The sequence below is a fragment of the Ptychodera flava genome, unplaced genomic scaffold (genome assembly GCF_041260155.1).
Source record: "Ptychodera flava strain L36383 unplaced genomic scaffold, AS_Pfla_20210202 Scaffold_28__1_contigs__length_4768798_pilon, whole genome shotgun sequence".
NCBI classification, from domain to species: domain Eukaryota; kingdom Metazoa; phylum Hemichordata; class Enteropneusta; family Ptychoderidae; genus Ptychodera; species Ptychodera flava.
The window spans coordinates 2,511,175-2,526,507 of NW_027248350.1; the positions used below are offsets into that span (position 1 = coordinate 2,511,175).

At 41.3% G+C, this 15,333-nt stretch overlaps 2 protein-coding genes across 5 annotated transcripts in view; one reads left to right on the forward strand and one right to left on the reverse strand.

The window, feature by feature from the left end:
• The first annotated feature begins 458 nt into the window (after positions 1-458).
• Positions 459-6,306, forward strand: LOC139127088 (tripartite motif-containing protein 3-like). Its single transcript, XM_070693010.1, has one exon. The coding sequence runs from the start codon at positions 548-550 to the stop codon at positions 2,990-2,992; it is 2,445 nt and encodes an 814-aa protein (XP_070549111.1). The 5' UTR covers positions 459-547; the 3' UTR covers positions 2,993-6,306.
• Positions 6,307-12,309: 6,003 nt separating this feature from the next.
• Positions 12,310-15,333, reverse strand: part of LOC139127097 (uncharacterized) — a 36,689-nt gene continuing 33,665 nt past the window's right edge. For all 4 annotated transcript variants that reach the window (XM_070693018.1, XM_070693021.1, XM_070693019.1 and 1 more), the window contains exons 4-6: positions 15,059-15,138; positions 14,563-14,629; positions 12,310-13,995 (exon numbers count right to left, since the gene is read on the reverse strand). In XM_070693018.1, the coding sequence (XP_070549119.1) occupies positions 13,721-13,995; positions 14,563-14,629; positions 15,059-15,138 (422 nt within the window). In that variant the 3' untranslated portion in view covers positions 12,310-13,720. The remainder of the gene's footprint in view (positions 13,996-14,562; positions 14,630-15,058; positions 15,139-15,333) is intronic.

The following is a 15,333-nucleotide window of genomic DNA, read 5'->3' on the forward strand; positions in this document are numbered from 1 at the left end:
AATGCAAATGTCATGAAAAGTTACGAATTTCTCTTTCATTTTACCCTACTGACGATACCACATCAACCCTGTTCGTCCTCAGTTTGAACGGGAAGTAGATCCAGAGTGTGTCTCACCAGATCTATTATTAGTCATGGGGTTTCACTCTCTGTTTTTTAGACTTTCGCTTTTCTTTCTATTTTCCCTTCTTTTTCTTTTTTTTTCAGAATTGAGACTGAATTTATTCATGATGTTTCCTGGCGCTGTAGATATTTATGCGATTAATGCTCTGAAGTAATTCGCGTTACTTCAATACGCAGAATCCAAGTTACCTTGACTTGTAATATCGATTGCGTAATTAACTGTCATTTAACTTATTGAAAATACCTCGCTCTTTTATATATATATCATACTTTTCTAGGTAGAGGCTATAAACATGATAAATATCCCGCCTGTAGAATTTGCAGTGACTGCTGTTCCTTACTAGCCTAGGGAGTCGCACCATGTGAGCATAACTTCACAAACCGTTCACTACACGGGCCGTTCTTCTAGTACAGCGGTCCACACCATGGCTTCCACAAGTCCAACCAACACCGCTGACAAAATTTTGGACGAACTTGGAGACGGCTTTCTGACATGTTCAATTTGCCTGGGCCAGTTCAAGACGCCCAAAATTCTACCGTGTCACCACACATTCTGTCAGCCATGCCTGGAGACCTCGGTGAAGCAGAGCGACGGGCGCCTCGCCTGCCCGACATGCAGGAAACCGTGTCAGCTGTCCGACAGCGGGGTTCCCGCGCTGGAGAACAACTTCTTCATGAATTCTTTGCTGGAACTGGTCGAGAAGAGACCCGAGAAGAAGGCGATCGAGGCGAATACGTGTGAATGGTGCCAGGAGGCGTCGGCCACCAACATCTGTATCGACTGTCACCAGAAGTGCTGCGGTAGTTGCGCTAAGGCACACGGAAACACGAAGTTGACCAGCGCCCATAAAGTATTCACTCTGGATGAGTACAGGGACGCTAAGGTCAAGAACCCTTCAGCGGTACAGCCTGTGACGTACTGCACCGTGCACAAAGAAAACAAAGTGGAGTTTTTCTGCGACACTTGTCATGTTGCCGTGTGCACGGCGTGTACGGTGGTCGACCACCGCGTACCGGACCACTCGCATCGCGACCTGCAGAAAGTTGCAGACGAGTACAAGGTGAAGCTGTCGGCCGTCTTAGAAAAGTTCCAAGCGAAGGCAAAAGAGGCAGAGAGTAGCAAAGTAGTGGCAAGGCGAATGTGTGAAGACATCAAACAGCGTCGCGAAGAAGAGATGAAAAAAGTGAAGGATATCGTCGACGAGAAAATAAGAAAGGCAAAGCTTGAAGGTGAGAAATTAGTAAAAGACATTGACGCCTGGTTTAACCTTCGGTTGAAAATGGCCGAAGCTCAAGTCGGAGACTTGGATTTCAAATATGGCAATATTGTGAGCATGCGCAGTTACTTGGAAACGCTGATGCAGCAAGGAAATGCCATTCACTTGATGACGGCAGCGAAGGATGCGATGGGTCGAATTGAAGACCTTCAACAGACAGAAACTGACGTTCCTCGGGAAAAGGCGCCATCTTTCAAAATAGACTCGCTCGACAAGCTAGATATGATAAAGTCGGACGTCTGTGTGTCCAACTGCAGTATCCGTAACGAACACAACAAAGTACGTCGAGATCAGACAGAGAGCTTTTTCGTGACAACGAGAGATAATGACGGCCATGAAATTATTCCACGTCAGCCAATCAAAGCGAAGATGACGAAACCTAGTGGAGGTGAAGTGATTTTGAAAGTTGTCTATTGCGCAAATGGCGAGCATGATGTGAAATTGGACGGGAGTGTTGCGAGCGGCAAATGTCAAGTTGACGTCACCATAGGCGACCAGCAAGTGCCCGGATCACCGTTCGATGTCTATTTCGTCCAGGCAACCCCGCCAGCTCCGCCTCAAGCAAATCGACCAGTCATCTCCCAGCCGCCACCTAGGCCACCCCTATCGCCAGGTAGGGGTGCTGGCTCACAGCCCCCGCCCGTTCCACCGCAGCCTGCGTCCAAAAGCAATTCGTTGCCACGATCTGCAAGTCAGGACACCGGCAGTTCTTCACCGCAACAGATCCAGCCATCGCCGGCTCGGAAGGGAAACTCACTGCCGCGAACAGACGATGTGGCTGGGTCTGTTATCGGCCAGACGTCGACATCCCAACATGCCCCAACTCGCGCAGCTGGTCCACCACCTAAGCCACCACAGCCAGTCAGCAAAATTGATCCTCAGTCAAGACCTGAAAACCAGGCTTCAGAAGCGAAACCCCCGCCCCCTCCTCCGCCGCAAAACCGTTCTGTAACTGGTCCATCGCCATCATCAGCGCCGCCACCACCACCACCACCGACATCATCCGTCATTAACACAGCACTCCCGCCAGTTCCTCAGAAGTCATCGGCTGGTTCTGCGGTTAAAAGCATGCCCCAGTCATCAGCATCAGTTCCTGACGTTGTCGGACCACCATCAACGCAACCACCAAAGCAGACCCACTCAAAGGGCGTGGCGCCTCCACCACCTCCGCCATCTTCGCCATCTCCGGGCCGTGCCGCCAAACCACGACCGCCAAAGCCTCCCCGGAATACAGAAACCCTTACCGTACCCAAACAAGAACAGGCGACCAAGTCACCACCGCCGATACCACCGCCGTACGAGTCAACACTGACCGAAAAGCCCGCAACATCGTCAGACCCTCTGCCAAAGCCAGACACGGCCACAGACAACTTGAAACCACCGTCGCCAAAGTCGGTCAGTTCTGGTAAACCTCCGGCCGGAGATAAACCAGACGCCGGTAGTACCGAGAGGTCTAACCGCCCGTCCGATGCACCCACTTCGCCACCGCCACCATCGCCCGGTCGACCAGCCGTACCACCACCTCCAAAGAAACCTACCACATCATTCAAAAAACCTGTACCCGCTCCACGCCAGGCAAACAAAAATAGCTAGGTGTTCAATCGATTTACATTACGATACAATCGAATCTATTTTCCTAAACTTGTTTTGATACCGACTAGAATCTCATATATTCCTTTCTAGTTCCTGGAGCCAGAAAACGACTTACTACGATTTTACATGATTTTCTTTGTTTGATTTTTGTTTTTTGCATTTTCTATTCAGCGAGTTGCGATTGTCGTAATATAAAAAAACATAATTTTATGGTAAAATGTGGACAAATAGTAACATTAAGAAGTGACTTTAGCAGAAGTACATCGTTCTCTTTGACAGTATCAGTATTTCTCGTCTCAGAAATCTCTTCGGATCCCCCCAATAATGTCAAATCGACAAGTGTTTTAGTTCTCAACATAGCCAGTATGTGAGCTATCTTCTATATGTCACTGTGAGCAACTGAATTTTGTATGGACCAAAATTTATTTGTCGGTAATATTGCAAAGTCTACAAGTTGCATTGTATCGACATGTACAAGACGACTACTTTGTAGCAACATACTTTAAGGGGAGGGGGACAATTGTATTTTATTGCATTGTATTTTGTTATATAGCTTTAAAGGTATACTGTCACCTGTTCCAATTTTGCCACAGTTACCATTGAAAGAGAAAATCTAACCAATCACAGATTTTAAGCGGGTGGCCGCTTTTTAAAAACAGCGCCCTCACATGGGCATTTCGAATACCAAGGAACGCCCCTTTGACCATACATGGGCATATTTAGATTACAGGTGACTGTGTATCTTTATATGGAACTCGAGTAGTGAATTACTGTCACATGATACAGCTGTTGTTCCTTAAAATTATTTTAGTTTACAGTTAGCCTGCGGTCACAGGACAGTGGGAGATTAGGATCTGTAAACACATTGTACTTTCCGTGACCATATTCAGATAGTCTCTTCCACATTGACGTGTTAGCGTGCCTTTACACAAAGCTTTCCGTATTTCACATCAATCCAACGTCATCTTTGTTTTTAGAGACGGCTCGCATAGATAAATGGCACAGACGCTAACCAGGATATTGTCACGCATTTATGGTGTATCGCATGAAGCACCTGATTGGCACCGGTGCTGACGGTACTAATCGCGTGGCATCTAGACTTGCGCCAAGTCTGTAGACATATAAATATCAAAACAAAATAATAAACTGAAGAAATAAACTCCTGCAGAATATCGTTTTATGGTAAGGCTGTTGCGTAGATCATCAGGTGAACGCGATGGCCTTCAGTTAAACTGCTGCCGAGAACGTTTTAGCGACCCGGGGCCTGTATACGAGGCAGCACACCGTTGAAAGTCAACTCCGTTTTATGTCATGGAGAGTCTTGAAAGACCCTTGCAGAAATGATTTACAGCTAAATCCTCTTTTCAAAAAATTGCATCATAGACGAGACTATGAAGAAGCTGATAAAAAGTGAAATGTATTTACACGGACATCTTTGAGGGAAGTTAAATTACTCGATGACGATGTAGAAGCTGGGGGTTATAAGTAAAATTATTTCACAAGTACAAAGTGATATCTGAAGCAAATTATTTTGCAGTAGTCAAACATAAATATATGAGACATATAAACTCATTCCATGAGAGAGAGAGAGAGAGAGAGAGAGAGAGAGAGAGCTATAAACAGTCAGCATATCGTTAACACACAGTCAAACATGTCCCAAGTTGATACAAATCTGAACTTCGTGACAGCGTTGCTGGTAGTTACATGTCAGTTATCTCTGATTGGGTACTTAGTCATTCCATTGGTGTGTAGGAAACACTTCAGACCTAATGATAAGCAGGTTAATCTATTTTCAAAAGTACACAATAGTAGTAGTTCTGCTTTTCTTAAAAAAATCATTTGCTTTGATATCGGAGTGGATAATCATCTAAAACTGTGGTAGTCACAAAGTGAACATGTTTCACGGTCATGGGAACAAAGGATCGTTTGTACTTGAAATCTCCCCATCATCCGAAAGAGAGAAATTTAAAAAATGTCGTCCTTCAGTCTGAAAATCAGTGTTTCACGTAGAGTTGGTAATCATTTTCAGTCGTAGATTAACATGAACAATGTCAGTTGACCCATGCCCTGGTATGTCCAGTATTAATAGCGTTAACAAACTTATTCACATTACAACATAACACACGTAGGCCTAGCGAGCATGTAAAAACGTGTTTTGAGCGAAACGTATTAACAGGTCACAATCTGCAGAGAACTCCATTCGCACCTAATCGACAAGATTTCGAAAATGGATTTACTGCGTCATTCTGTCAGTGATTAAAATTCAGATGCAGGGATGTCTCTCCACATGGCCCCCACCCTTCCATCCGTTCATTAGTTCGCCGCCACTGTTTAGCAGGGAAGTTACAACCGATATGGAACGAAGGAAAACAAATGTCAGGTCAGCCTTGAGTTCGCTCAGCACTTAATTTGAATCAGAAACATGAAACATGACTCGAAATTCGAAATGATGAAAAATAACAAAATCATTGCTATTAATTATCTTTCTTGGATGGAAAGGGGTATTGGGACATATTTGCCTGATATAACACGTCAACTATCATAGAAATATGTGGCATCGCAATGTCACTCATTTGCTGACGAAAACGACCGGCATCGTCAGCACGTCCGTAATTATTTGATTTGTGAAACAATATGTTACGCCCGACGACGTTATCTTTTATTATTTTTATGTGTTTCAACGTTTTCATGCTTTTTGTTTACTTTTTCATGGTTTTTTTTACTATTTGTTGATTGTAATCGACAAGTTACGGCTTAAGAGTACTACGGACCAGCAAAGAACGTTCAATGTTTTGTTTCTCCGGTTGTAATTTCCTGGTTTGATATCAAGGCCTCTCATAGACTCAGCGGTGCCATGTAATATTATTGTGATCATAGTGATAGTAACATACCATCGGACTTCATGTCACGCAGCCGCACATTATCTACTGTTACATTTGCCGGTTTTTTATTTTGCAAACTCAAAGGTGTCTTGATTCTATGAAATGTGAATGTTGTTATGTTGTTTGAAAATAAAACGTTTCATTAGTCATTTAATTATATTTAGACATCGGAGTGGACTTGGTTCAAGCTTGTGATTTCTGAATGTTTGAGTGGGTAAAACGCGATGATTTATGTCCAGTTGTCATGTGAAACGCGATGAGTGAACGCTATACAGGGGAGTTTCTCCCGGAATCACCCGGCATAAGCTAAATTTATATCTAACAGAATCAATAACTTTGATGCCTTGCTGCGAAGGCAAATTTATGGTTTAAAGCAAAGACTTTTGAGAAGCAGTAATGATATTGCACGATGTATGTATGACTCATTATATTTAAACTCTGAAATGATAAAGTTATGGAATAAGCTTCTTTTGTATAACTTAACCAAGCTGTGTATATTTATCACCATATTTTCTTTTGTTGTTATATGGACAATGAGTCCGAAATAAAGTTTATAATAATAAAAATCACTACTGCGCAGACTCAAAGGTAACACGTTCACCAAATTCCAAGTATGAGATAGGAGAGACATAAGAGAAACTATAACGAACGATTTTAATTTTCAAAATTCACCGACTTGAACGGATGCATATTTATCTAAATAACCATTCACTCTTCTTTTGAACTGGCAAGTGAATAACACTCAGCAAGCACAGAAAAGCCGAAAACGTTGTAGGAATTTTGATGAAGATATTATTTTGGACCATCTTCGGCCACACCCTGCCAAGGTCCAATGATTATCCGTTAAAGAGACAAGAAAGACCACAATAGGGGAGGAAACCCTACATGAAGATTGAAGCGATGCGCCCTGAATCCAAATTTAAAAGAACTGTTAAATTAAAGGGGTTAACAGTCAATCAGAACTTGTTCTTGAAAGTTAACAGCATTGCATGTATGCTATCATCATGTTGGCGTTGAATATCAGATTGCAATGTAAACTAACGTGACCTTAACCGGGTGACTCAGCCGCTGCAACGTCGAAACCATCCAGTCTGATGTATTTAAATCCTAGATATTTATCCTTTTCGTTAATCCATCTTCCTAATTAGAAACATTTCAGTATTATATCGACCCTTTGCATGAAATGGGACATGGAAATTTAGCTTAAAACAGAACCGGAATGGCGCCAAGTTTACAACAAGTAGGCCTGTAGTCACTTTTAGTACGCAGCGGACAAAACGAACAGTCATACGGTAAATTAAAAACTGTCAAGAATGGGAGATTATGGATGAAAGGTGATGAAAAGAAATCCGAAAGAATTCTAACTGTGTTGAATTTGGCAGCCTGGCCTAGCTGATGTGTTTATTGGTTTGCTGCGCGTAACCTGCCATGCGCCAAACACCATGTGCATGTAGGGTGCCACGCACACGCTCGATCACGTGTCTTAAAACCTCGGTGCCGTGGTCGGTGATGGTACAGAGGCGGGGCTTGGCATTTTAGGATGTAGTTTGTCTGTCATTAGCTGTATCTGTCACATTTATTTCTGAATACAAGCTTGTTCACAGCCGTAACCGCGACCTCGGAGTTCTCTATAGCTATATCACGTTCAATACAATTTACTGATTCGCACGCACTGCTGACTTCTATATAACTCATAGACATATCTGATTCGCAAATATAAACGCAAGCGAAACTGGCACTGATCAAATTTACTTTTAGCATCGTGACGTTGTATTGTGAATCTTTTAAGCATTTGGCTGCTCTTTGTCCCTGCCAATGGCCAGGAGAAAGCGTCATCTGACCAGTCCAATACGTTGTTGCCCTGGGATCTGGCAAGCGTGACTCTCAGTTCAGACGCAAGTAACAATTAAACTCCGTGACTCCCATGATGATTCGCAGAGATTTCTACAACAACGAATTGCATGAATTCATGCACCTGGTGCTACACTTCTATAACAGTTGTTAAGGTCAGAACCTCTGTACGAATACCCCAAATAACTTGACCTTTGACTCCAAGCTCATTTTATACTGTACTGACAAGCCATATTAGCTTTGATGTATATTTTACTCACTTCATTCACTTGCATTGAACAAATCTGTTATCCACTGATCACTGAGTATAATGCATGTTTTATTAACGTCCATGGTATATATGTGACGCTTAGCGAATCCATATCATGTGTTAAGCAGAATATGAAACATCTTGGCCAACTTTGCCTTGAGGTTCAAGCACCATAGCTGAACAAGTTGTTAGAAGGGTGATCACCATGCAAGTGGTAATTACAAATCATTCGTAGTGGAATCAACCAAACATGCTATCAATTATTCAATCATTCCATTATAGGCGGAGGGCGCACAACTTTCACAATCAGAATTGTTAGCCTATTTCCCAGAATGCAACAGTCGTGCAACGGAACATAATACTGTGTACAAACTTCACGAAAGACTACTGATGTTTTTATGTTCTTTTTACTAATCGATCCACTGTGACATTACAAGTTTTAAAACTTCCTCGATTCCAATTTATTAAACAGGAAAATGATCTAACATCAATGGTACAGGGAATCGTCGTTCCAGCAGGATATGTTCTCAAGTTTCTTTTGTTTCGAAACTCTTTGTCCCGTGACACTGTATTTGTTACAGAGTCAAGCGAACGCCAAGAGAGAAAGGGTTATTTTCTCTAGAAAGCTCGTAAATTGTGGTTGCATGGTCCAAACGACCCCTTCCTTACTCAATCCAGTATCACACGTTAACTGGTACGGAAATTTCCTCATTAAATGAGCTCATAATATTACTATGGTTAGTTGATCCGGAATGTTACGATAGTTCGCGCCTCTAAATAAACAGACTTAAACTTTTGCACAAACTTTCCCCAGGGAAACTTTCAACCACTCCCTTTCGAAATCAAGAATAAAAGTCAGGGGTCACAGTGCAAAAATTTGGCACTAGAGAAACAAATTACCCAATATTTGCCGACACTTGAAATTCAAAATGGCCGCCATCTTTTTTTATAATTCTATGAGTTTTTTTTCTTTTGATTTTCATAAGAATAGGCTGGTTCAAGTAAAAAAGTATTTTACGCAATGTGCTGAACTTCAAAACAAGCCTCACAAGAAGTAGACCAAAAATATATTGTAAAAGTTTGAGAGTCCTTATATCTGTCCCCGAGGTGCATGCTATCATAAACAGCAAGTTTCGTTTACACTGCGCAGAAAGATGAATGATTTGCAGAATCACGCCGGATCGCACCTCCATCATGTAATTCATTAATTCTTTAGAAGTTCTATTTTATGATCCTTTGCATTAGCCTATATTATTTTCAATGAGCCATCATCAAACCTTGTCAGGTATCAGTGCATCAGGTGACCTTCCCCTTCAGAGTTTTGCCATACCTGTAGGTACATGAAATGAAGCCGGGCGTTTATGTCAAATGCTTCTTTTGGCACTCCTTGCTGTGTAGTAAGCAGTGTTATATGCCCAACCGGTGCACGCCATCCCTGGCCGTCTCACAGTAAGTGAGGCTACCCACAATTCTCCATGATCTGTACACACGGAGATCACTCACTGAACTGAAGCAAATTTCTTCTGTACACAGAACAACTCGGTCCATATTTCAAAATTCTGGCAACATAGTTCTGATAATCATAATTTTCTGATTTCTCACTGTGAATAATGAGAAGATCAACCCCTTTTCCGCGGAGGAGATAGCAATTTAGTAATTTTGTCGACATAGATTTTTGACAGCCATACACAATATTTTCAAGGAAACTAAGGGAATAAGTTGCATCTGTGTTGGCAAAAGAAAGGGTATTGATTTTTTTTAATGTTTGTAACAAAGGAAATTTGCATGTCTGACAGGTGGTATGATTAGACCATCTTAGTTGCTGATAACTTTATCTTGACAAGTGTGCAATTTTTAGCACCTCCAAACATCGACTTCTCATTCAATTTACTCTTGAATTTTAAACATAATCAATAATTTTGGAACATAGTTTTAACAAATAATCCTGAACTTAACTTGTAATTTAAAAATTGTTAAGAAACTGATTAAATTAAAAAAGCCTTTAGCAAAAAATGTCTGAGTGAAACAAATCAAGGGGAATTGTGGGTAGCCTCACATACTGTGCGTCTCTACAATAGACTTGTGATAGGTCGTAGTATTTACGCTGCAGGTCAGCCTCAGCGCCAGATGACCGGGATTTGACCCCGTCATCGTTTTTCACGCAGACTGTTTGGCGCAAACAAGCCATTGTTGAACATTTTTTGAATCATGTATTTCAGAAGTAAGAAAATTTGACGAGACATGTGAAGGGATAGCATCTGGCAATTGCCGTACGTGTGAATTTACCACAAAGCCATACATCAAGCCTTTCAATTCAAAACGAGGTCACAAAGTTTACTTTCTTTCTCGTTTCATCGAACCGATGTACCGTAGTACATAAATCTGTTGTCTTCCAAGTGGCTGTATGACAAAAGGGACGCTACACACGTAGTGGACGTAAAAATTCACCAACCTAGGCGGTTTTCGTTTCCCGGCCAAACAATGCCGTTTTTGTCACGGGTCCAACTTGAATAGCCCCGGGTGACTCGTGTGTCTTACTTTCAATCGTAGCTATCATATCCAGCAAAAATTATTTTGAAACTCAATTCTTTCCATGGTCTAAAAAGAAATCAAAACATTTTATGTCATGGTAAATCCCGCATTTCAGCATTACACACAGAAATTCTCGGAAATACCAGTGGAGGACAGTTTTCGAGTCTTTACATGCAAACTGCCGCGTGTACTCTTGGTTGTCGCCTTCCTTCGTCGCTATCGAGCGTATACATGTGGGCTCACATGGATTTTTTTTCCTGGAGTCAGACTTTCAACACTTTACTCAAGTCTCACTTCACAAACACTAACCAAATAACAAATCAAAATTAAAGGGACCGTGGCTACAACTATTTTTATTGAAGAAAAATACACGTGCTTGTTCTCCATTCCAAAGTATGTTGAATATTAAACATTTAGCGTAGCCAGACTGTGTTGACGCCTAGAACGTATCAAAAGTTACCACCAATTATAGCTCTACTGCTGTCTGATTTATTGTGCAATTTCTGGTATGACGAAATCTGACACTGTTGGCTTCGTATCGACGTGTGTAATGTTATATCATGGAGGTAGTCTTTCTTTCTACCGACATGGTGATATACTTTTCGAAATATTTAAAATATTCTGTAAGGTAACAGCCTGCACGAACGGGATAATTCGGAAGTAGACTGGTAATCAGACGTGGCGATCTGCCAGGACAAGGCGAGGTATGTTAGCATACCTGTATGCGCTATTTTTAAATCACTCGTATTGGTACTAACATTCGTGAATTATTGATTGGATTCTCGCCTAGCACGAGAGATTGAGAGAACGAGAAGTCGTTGCAATTAAAAGTTCAACAGTGCTTGACGAATTCTGTACGCATACTTTTTGATTCAGGCTAAGTGCACTATTTTTTTCAGGTGCACGTTTTGAAGTTCTCTTCAGAATGATTTTTTTTGGCTCCAAAACAACAGTGTAGGGACCAAAGGTTGGAAGGAGACGTGGTCTCAATGCGCTCAACCCATAATGAGATCATGAATTAGCAGAATTAATCATTTACAGTGGACCATTACAGAACTGGTCGATTTTCGACAGAGCCTAATGCTTGTTTTGGTTACAGCGACATATAACAGATTGTACGTGCAGTCTTCCCTGTAAGCCAGTGTTCGGAGTCGGACGCTGCTGACGCTGTCTGCTATGGACTCTCACAAGTTCCGCAGTGCCATGCGCATGCCGGCTGAGACACAACTTGAAGGGAGTTTGTTGTGCCAGGCATTCGGTGTGCTATCGGACAGCAAAAACCCTAAGAACACAGGCTTCTGTCGACAGACTTGGCTCATAACCAGCCTGACGACATTTTCCTGTTTCAGTACCCCACACTTTTTATTGGGCGCACGTAACAGAGCACTTCCCCGACATGAGACGAATATCGCACGCACACACTCATCATTCAATCCGCGCATGCGTTTGCACCATGAAGAATTCGTTGTACATTTCACGCGTATTAAAGTGTTTATTTCAGAAACTTGTTTTTATACAAAGGATACAAGATTTTTAGAGAATACTCAGCAGTTTATGTCAAACTGCAAACCGCAATTTTACAAACAGCGTAATGCACTCCTTATCACCCGCGAAGGGAAAATTACATGGTGAAAAAAATAGTTCACATGAAAATATATATATACATACATATATATATATATATATATATATATATATATATATATATATATATATATATATATATATATATATATAAATAGAAAGACTTATGTCATAACTCTTAAAAGAAATAATTTGTTGACGTCATATATACGGTCGGCATTTTAGCTGATCCCGTGACTGTTGGTTCATTGAAAAGCCCTGCTATACAACACAGAGACAATTTCACCCATTCATTTGTGACCTAACTCCTGAAAACTGTAGATAACGCCAAAACAACAAAAGGGTTTTGTTTCTGTTCCATGAATTCGACAAAGATGATGCAGTTACGGGATTTTTTTTGTCGCTCATCGTATGCCATCAAAAGATAAGCCTTCATTTTCATGACGTAAATTGCTGGGCTTACAGCATCACCTATCTCTATTTGACAACTCTCTCATGTTCTTTAGTTTGTGAGACACAGTACAGGTGTAGCTAGTCGTAACTATTCATGATTGTTGCACATTTTCGTATTGAAAGTCAACTGCAAGCTCTTGTTCTACTCCCAATACGCATGTTGGAACACCAACTATTTAGCATTTTTACACAGTGTCTATACGTCAAATCGCTGTTCGGATCCAAAGTCACGTGTCAACGATTACTATATGCAGTCTACACATGTACAGGCTGAGTTGCCAAGCTGAATACTGTGTATCTCCCGACATGCTTTGGTCAGAAGAACAAGAACGTGAATGTGACATTAAAATCAGAAATATCACCTAAAGTTACAGCTAGTGTCTCTTATTGGTCCAGTACCGTACCATAACTCATCTAGGTTGTGGTGTTTGCCGTTTTGTGGAAATGTTAGTGAGATAAATTGTTCAAACCCAACGGAACAGAAACGTGACCTATTGACCTCTAGGGTGTCAGACGAAATAATGTGGTCATTGTTCAAGAATTCGGGCCAATTGTTTCTGAGAAGTAGTCTGGAGAGAGAGTGAAAATTTACGGGACACAACTGACCGACCGACTACATTGCTGACGATCACACCTCAGCCAACCACATCCTTATTTTCACCTGAGTTACAGGTCAAAGTTCAGTCAGGATGAGAAGTAAGTTTTTGAACTTGAACGCAACTGTATCACCTTTCAACCCACTTTCCCACCAAGGGGTGTCATTGTAGGCAGCGAAATTTCAACGATTTTGCTGAAACACAGTTGGGAACGAAGTGTATCGGCCGAGTCCGTAAATGGCCGGTCTGATCACAAATATCGTATAACACTGAATTTAAAAACATTAAAGCCAAAGAATTTCTGAAGTCTCGCACACAATATTTTTTATCAATTTTGTAAATATTTTGAGTTGCAAATAAAATAAAGCATTCCGTCTTCAACTATGTCAATATTTATTATTTACACAAAGTTGTTATATTACGATTGCACCTATAGACAAAATCAGTGGGACCATCTTTAACCATAACCTCACACTTGTTGGACCACAAATCACATTTTGTCATTGACATGAGTGGAAAATGTGTACGCTTTTTCGGCAGAAACATGGCGCCCTCTGGGTACAGTAGAAGTCGAATTATTTCAGAACGGTTCGACCCATTTCGGTTTGGCCTTGGCCGAACCCCAAGTCCGTTGGTAGTAGTCGTAGAACTCCGCGGGTCGGTGGCAAAGTTTTCTACCGGTAATACTGGTGCTCTGGTCAGCAGGAAGCGAGCCGTTGAACGAGGCTACCTGAAGAGTTGTGCGTCGACTGCCCGGAATTTGACGTTTGCGCATCGGCTTTCGTACCCCTATACTGTGTCCGACATCGTCCTCTACGAGGAAAGACAGCGGCTCCGACACATCCCAACCTTCCCCTGAAGGAAAAACACAAACAAGCAAACTGTCCGTAAAACGCAAGAGGGCAAACGTCAGAAACTGAAGCACTCAAAGCCATTCCATGTATACGTGCGTTATACTTGCTTATTAGATCAGAACCCAGTTTGTGAAGAAAGTGGTCTCCTTTCGGTGGAAACCATAGACATGTCTAATTGCTCTTAAAATATAATGGGCGAATAAATGGATGCATGGATGTTACATGCTGGGTGGCGAATATCTTAGTAGCGTGTAATTATCTGTCAGCGTGTGTATGGATAGGCTGGTGAATGGATGATAGGTTTAGTGAGATATGAATGGTTTGTGAACGTTAATGTTAAACCTGAAAGGAGATGCATGCTGTTGTTCGCTTAGAGTTAGCGGACAGACTGACAGCAACTACATAGTACACACTTGGCGCTGACAAATACTGAGAAGAGAGAGAGAGAGAGAGAGAGAGAGAGAGAGAGAGAGAGAGGGGAGAGAGAGAGGAGAGAGAGAGAGAGAAGAGATGAATAACCACACTAGATATACACTGGTATAAACAACACACGAATAGATCAGCATACCCATGGAAGGAGGTTCCAAACGTTTACGTTTTGGCAAGAATGGGTTGTCCGTCGTCATCGTCGTTGTCTGCCAAGAAAAATAAAAACAAAACCTAAATAAAGGACTGAACTTAATGACGGTGTCTTTGCTCAATTTTTTCCCATATACATACCAAAAGTTGTTCTAAGTGCAGGCAAGTGAGGTTTGCTTAAATATGCACATCGGAATTTTTTGGTAAAGGCATGAATGCAATGTAAATTCAAATTAAAGCATGCCATATATTACAGCAGCACCCTTTCAAAGATGTAATGGTGAATATAGTCATGAGAAAAAGGGGTAAATTATGTTTTAACACTTATAATTTATACAATGGAAATTATATTATTTCATAGAAATGTGATTTTGCTGCAGAATATTTCAGTTACATGTAAATAAGGATAAATAAGGTTTAATATAGGTATATCATTTTAATGAAATAAATAAATAAATAAATAAATAAATAAAACTAAATCATACCCTTGTACACGCCGGTAACATTCTTTCCGGAAATCTTGTCGGTGTAGTCGCTGCGGGAACTTTCTCTGAATCATGGGGTACTGAAAAGACATATTTTCATTTTGTTTAAAAGAACCTTAAACGATCAACAAAAATAAACGTTTTCCATAACAACGTTAAATCGATATAACTATTGAAAACTTTGTGTGTCAACAAGAGTAGAAACTGACGCCCCTTTCGCTGATATCAGAAAAGATGAAGTAAGTCCATTGTCTTTGTTTAATCCTTGTCCGCTC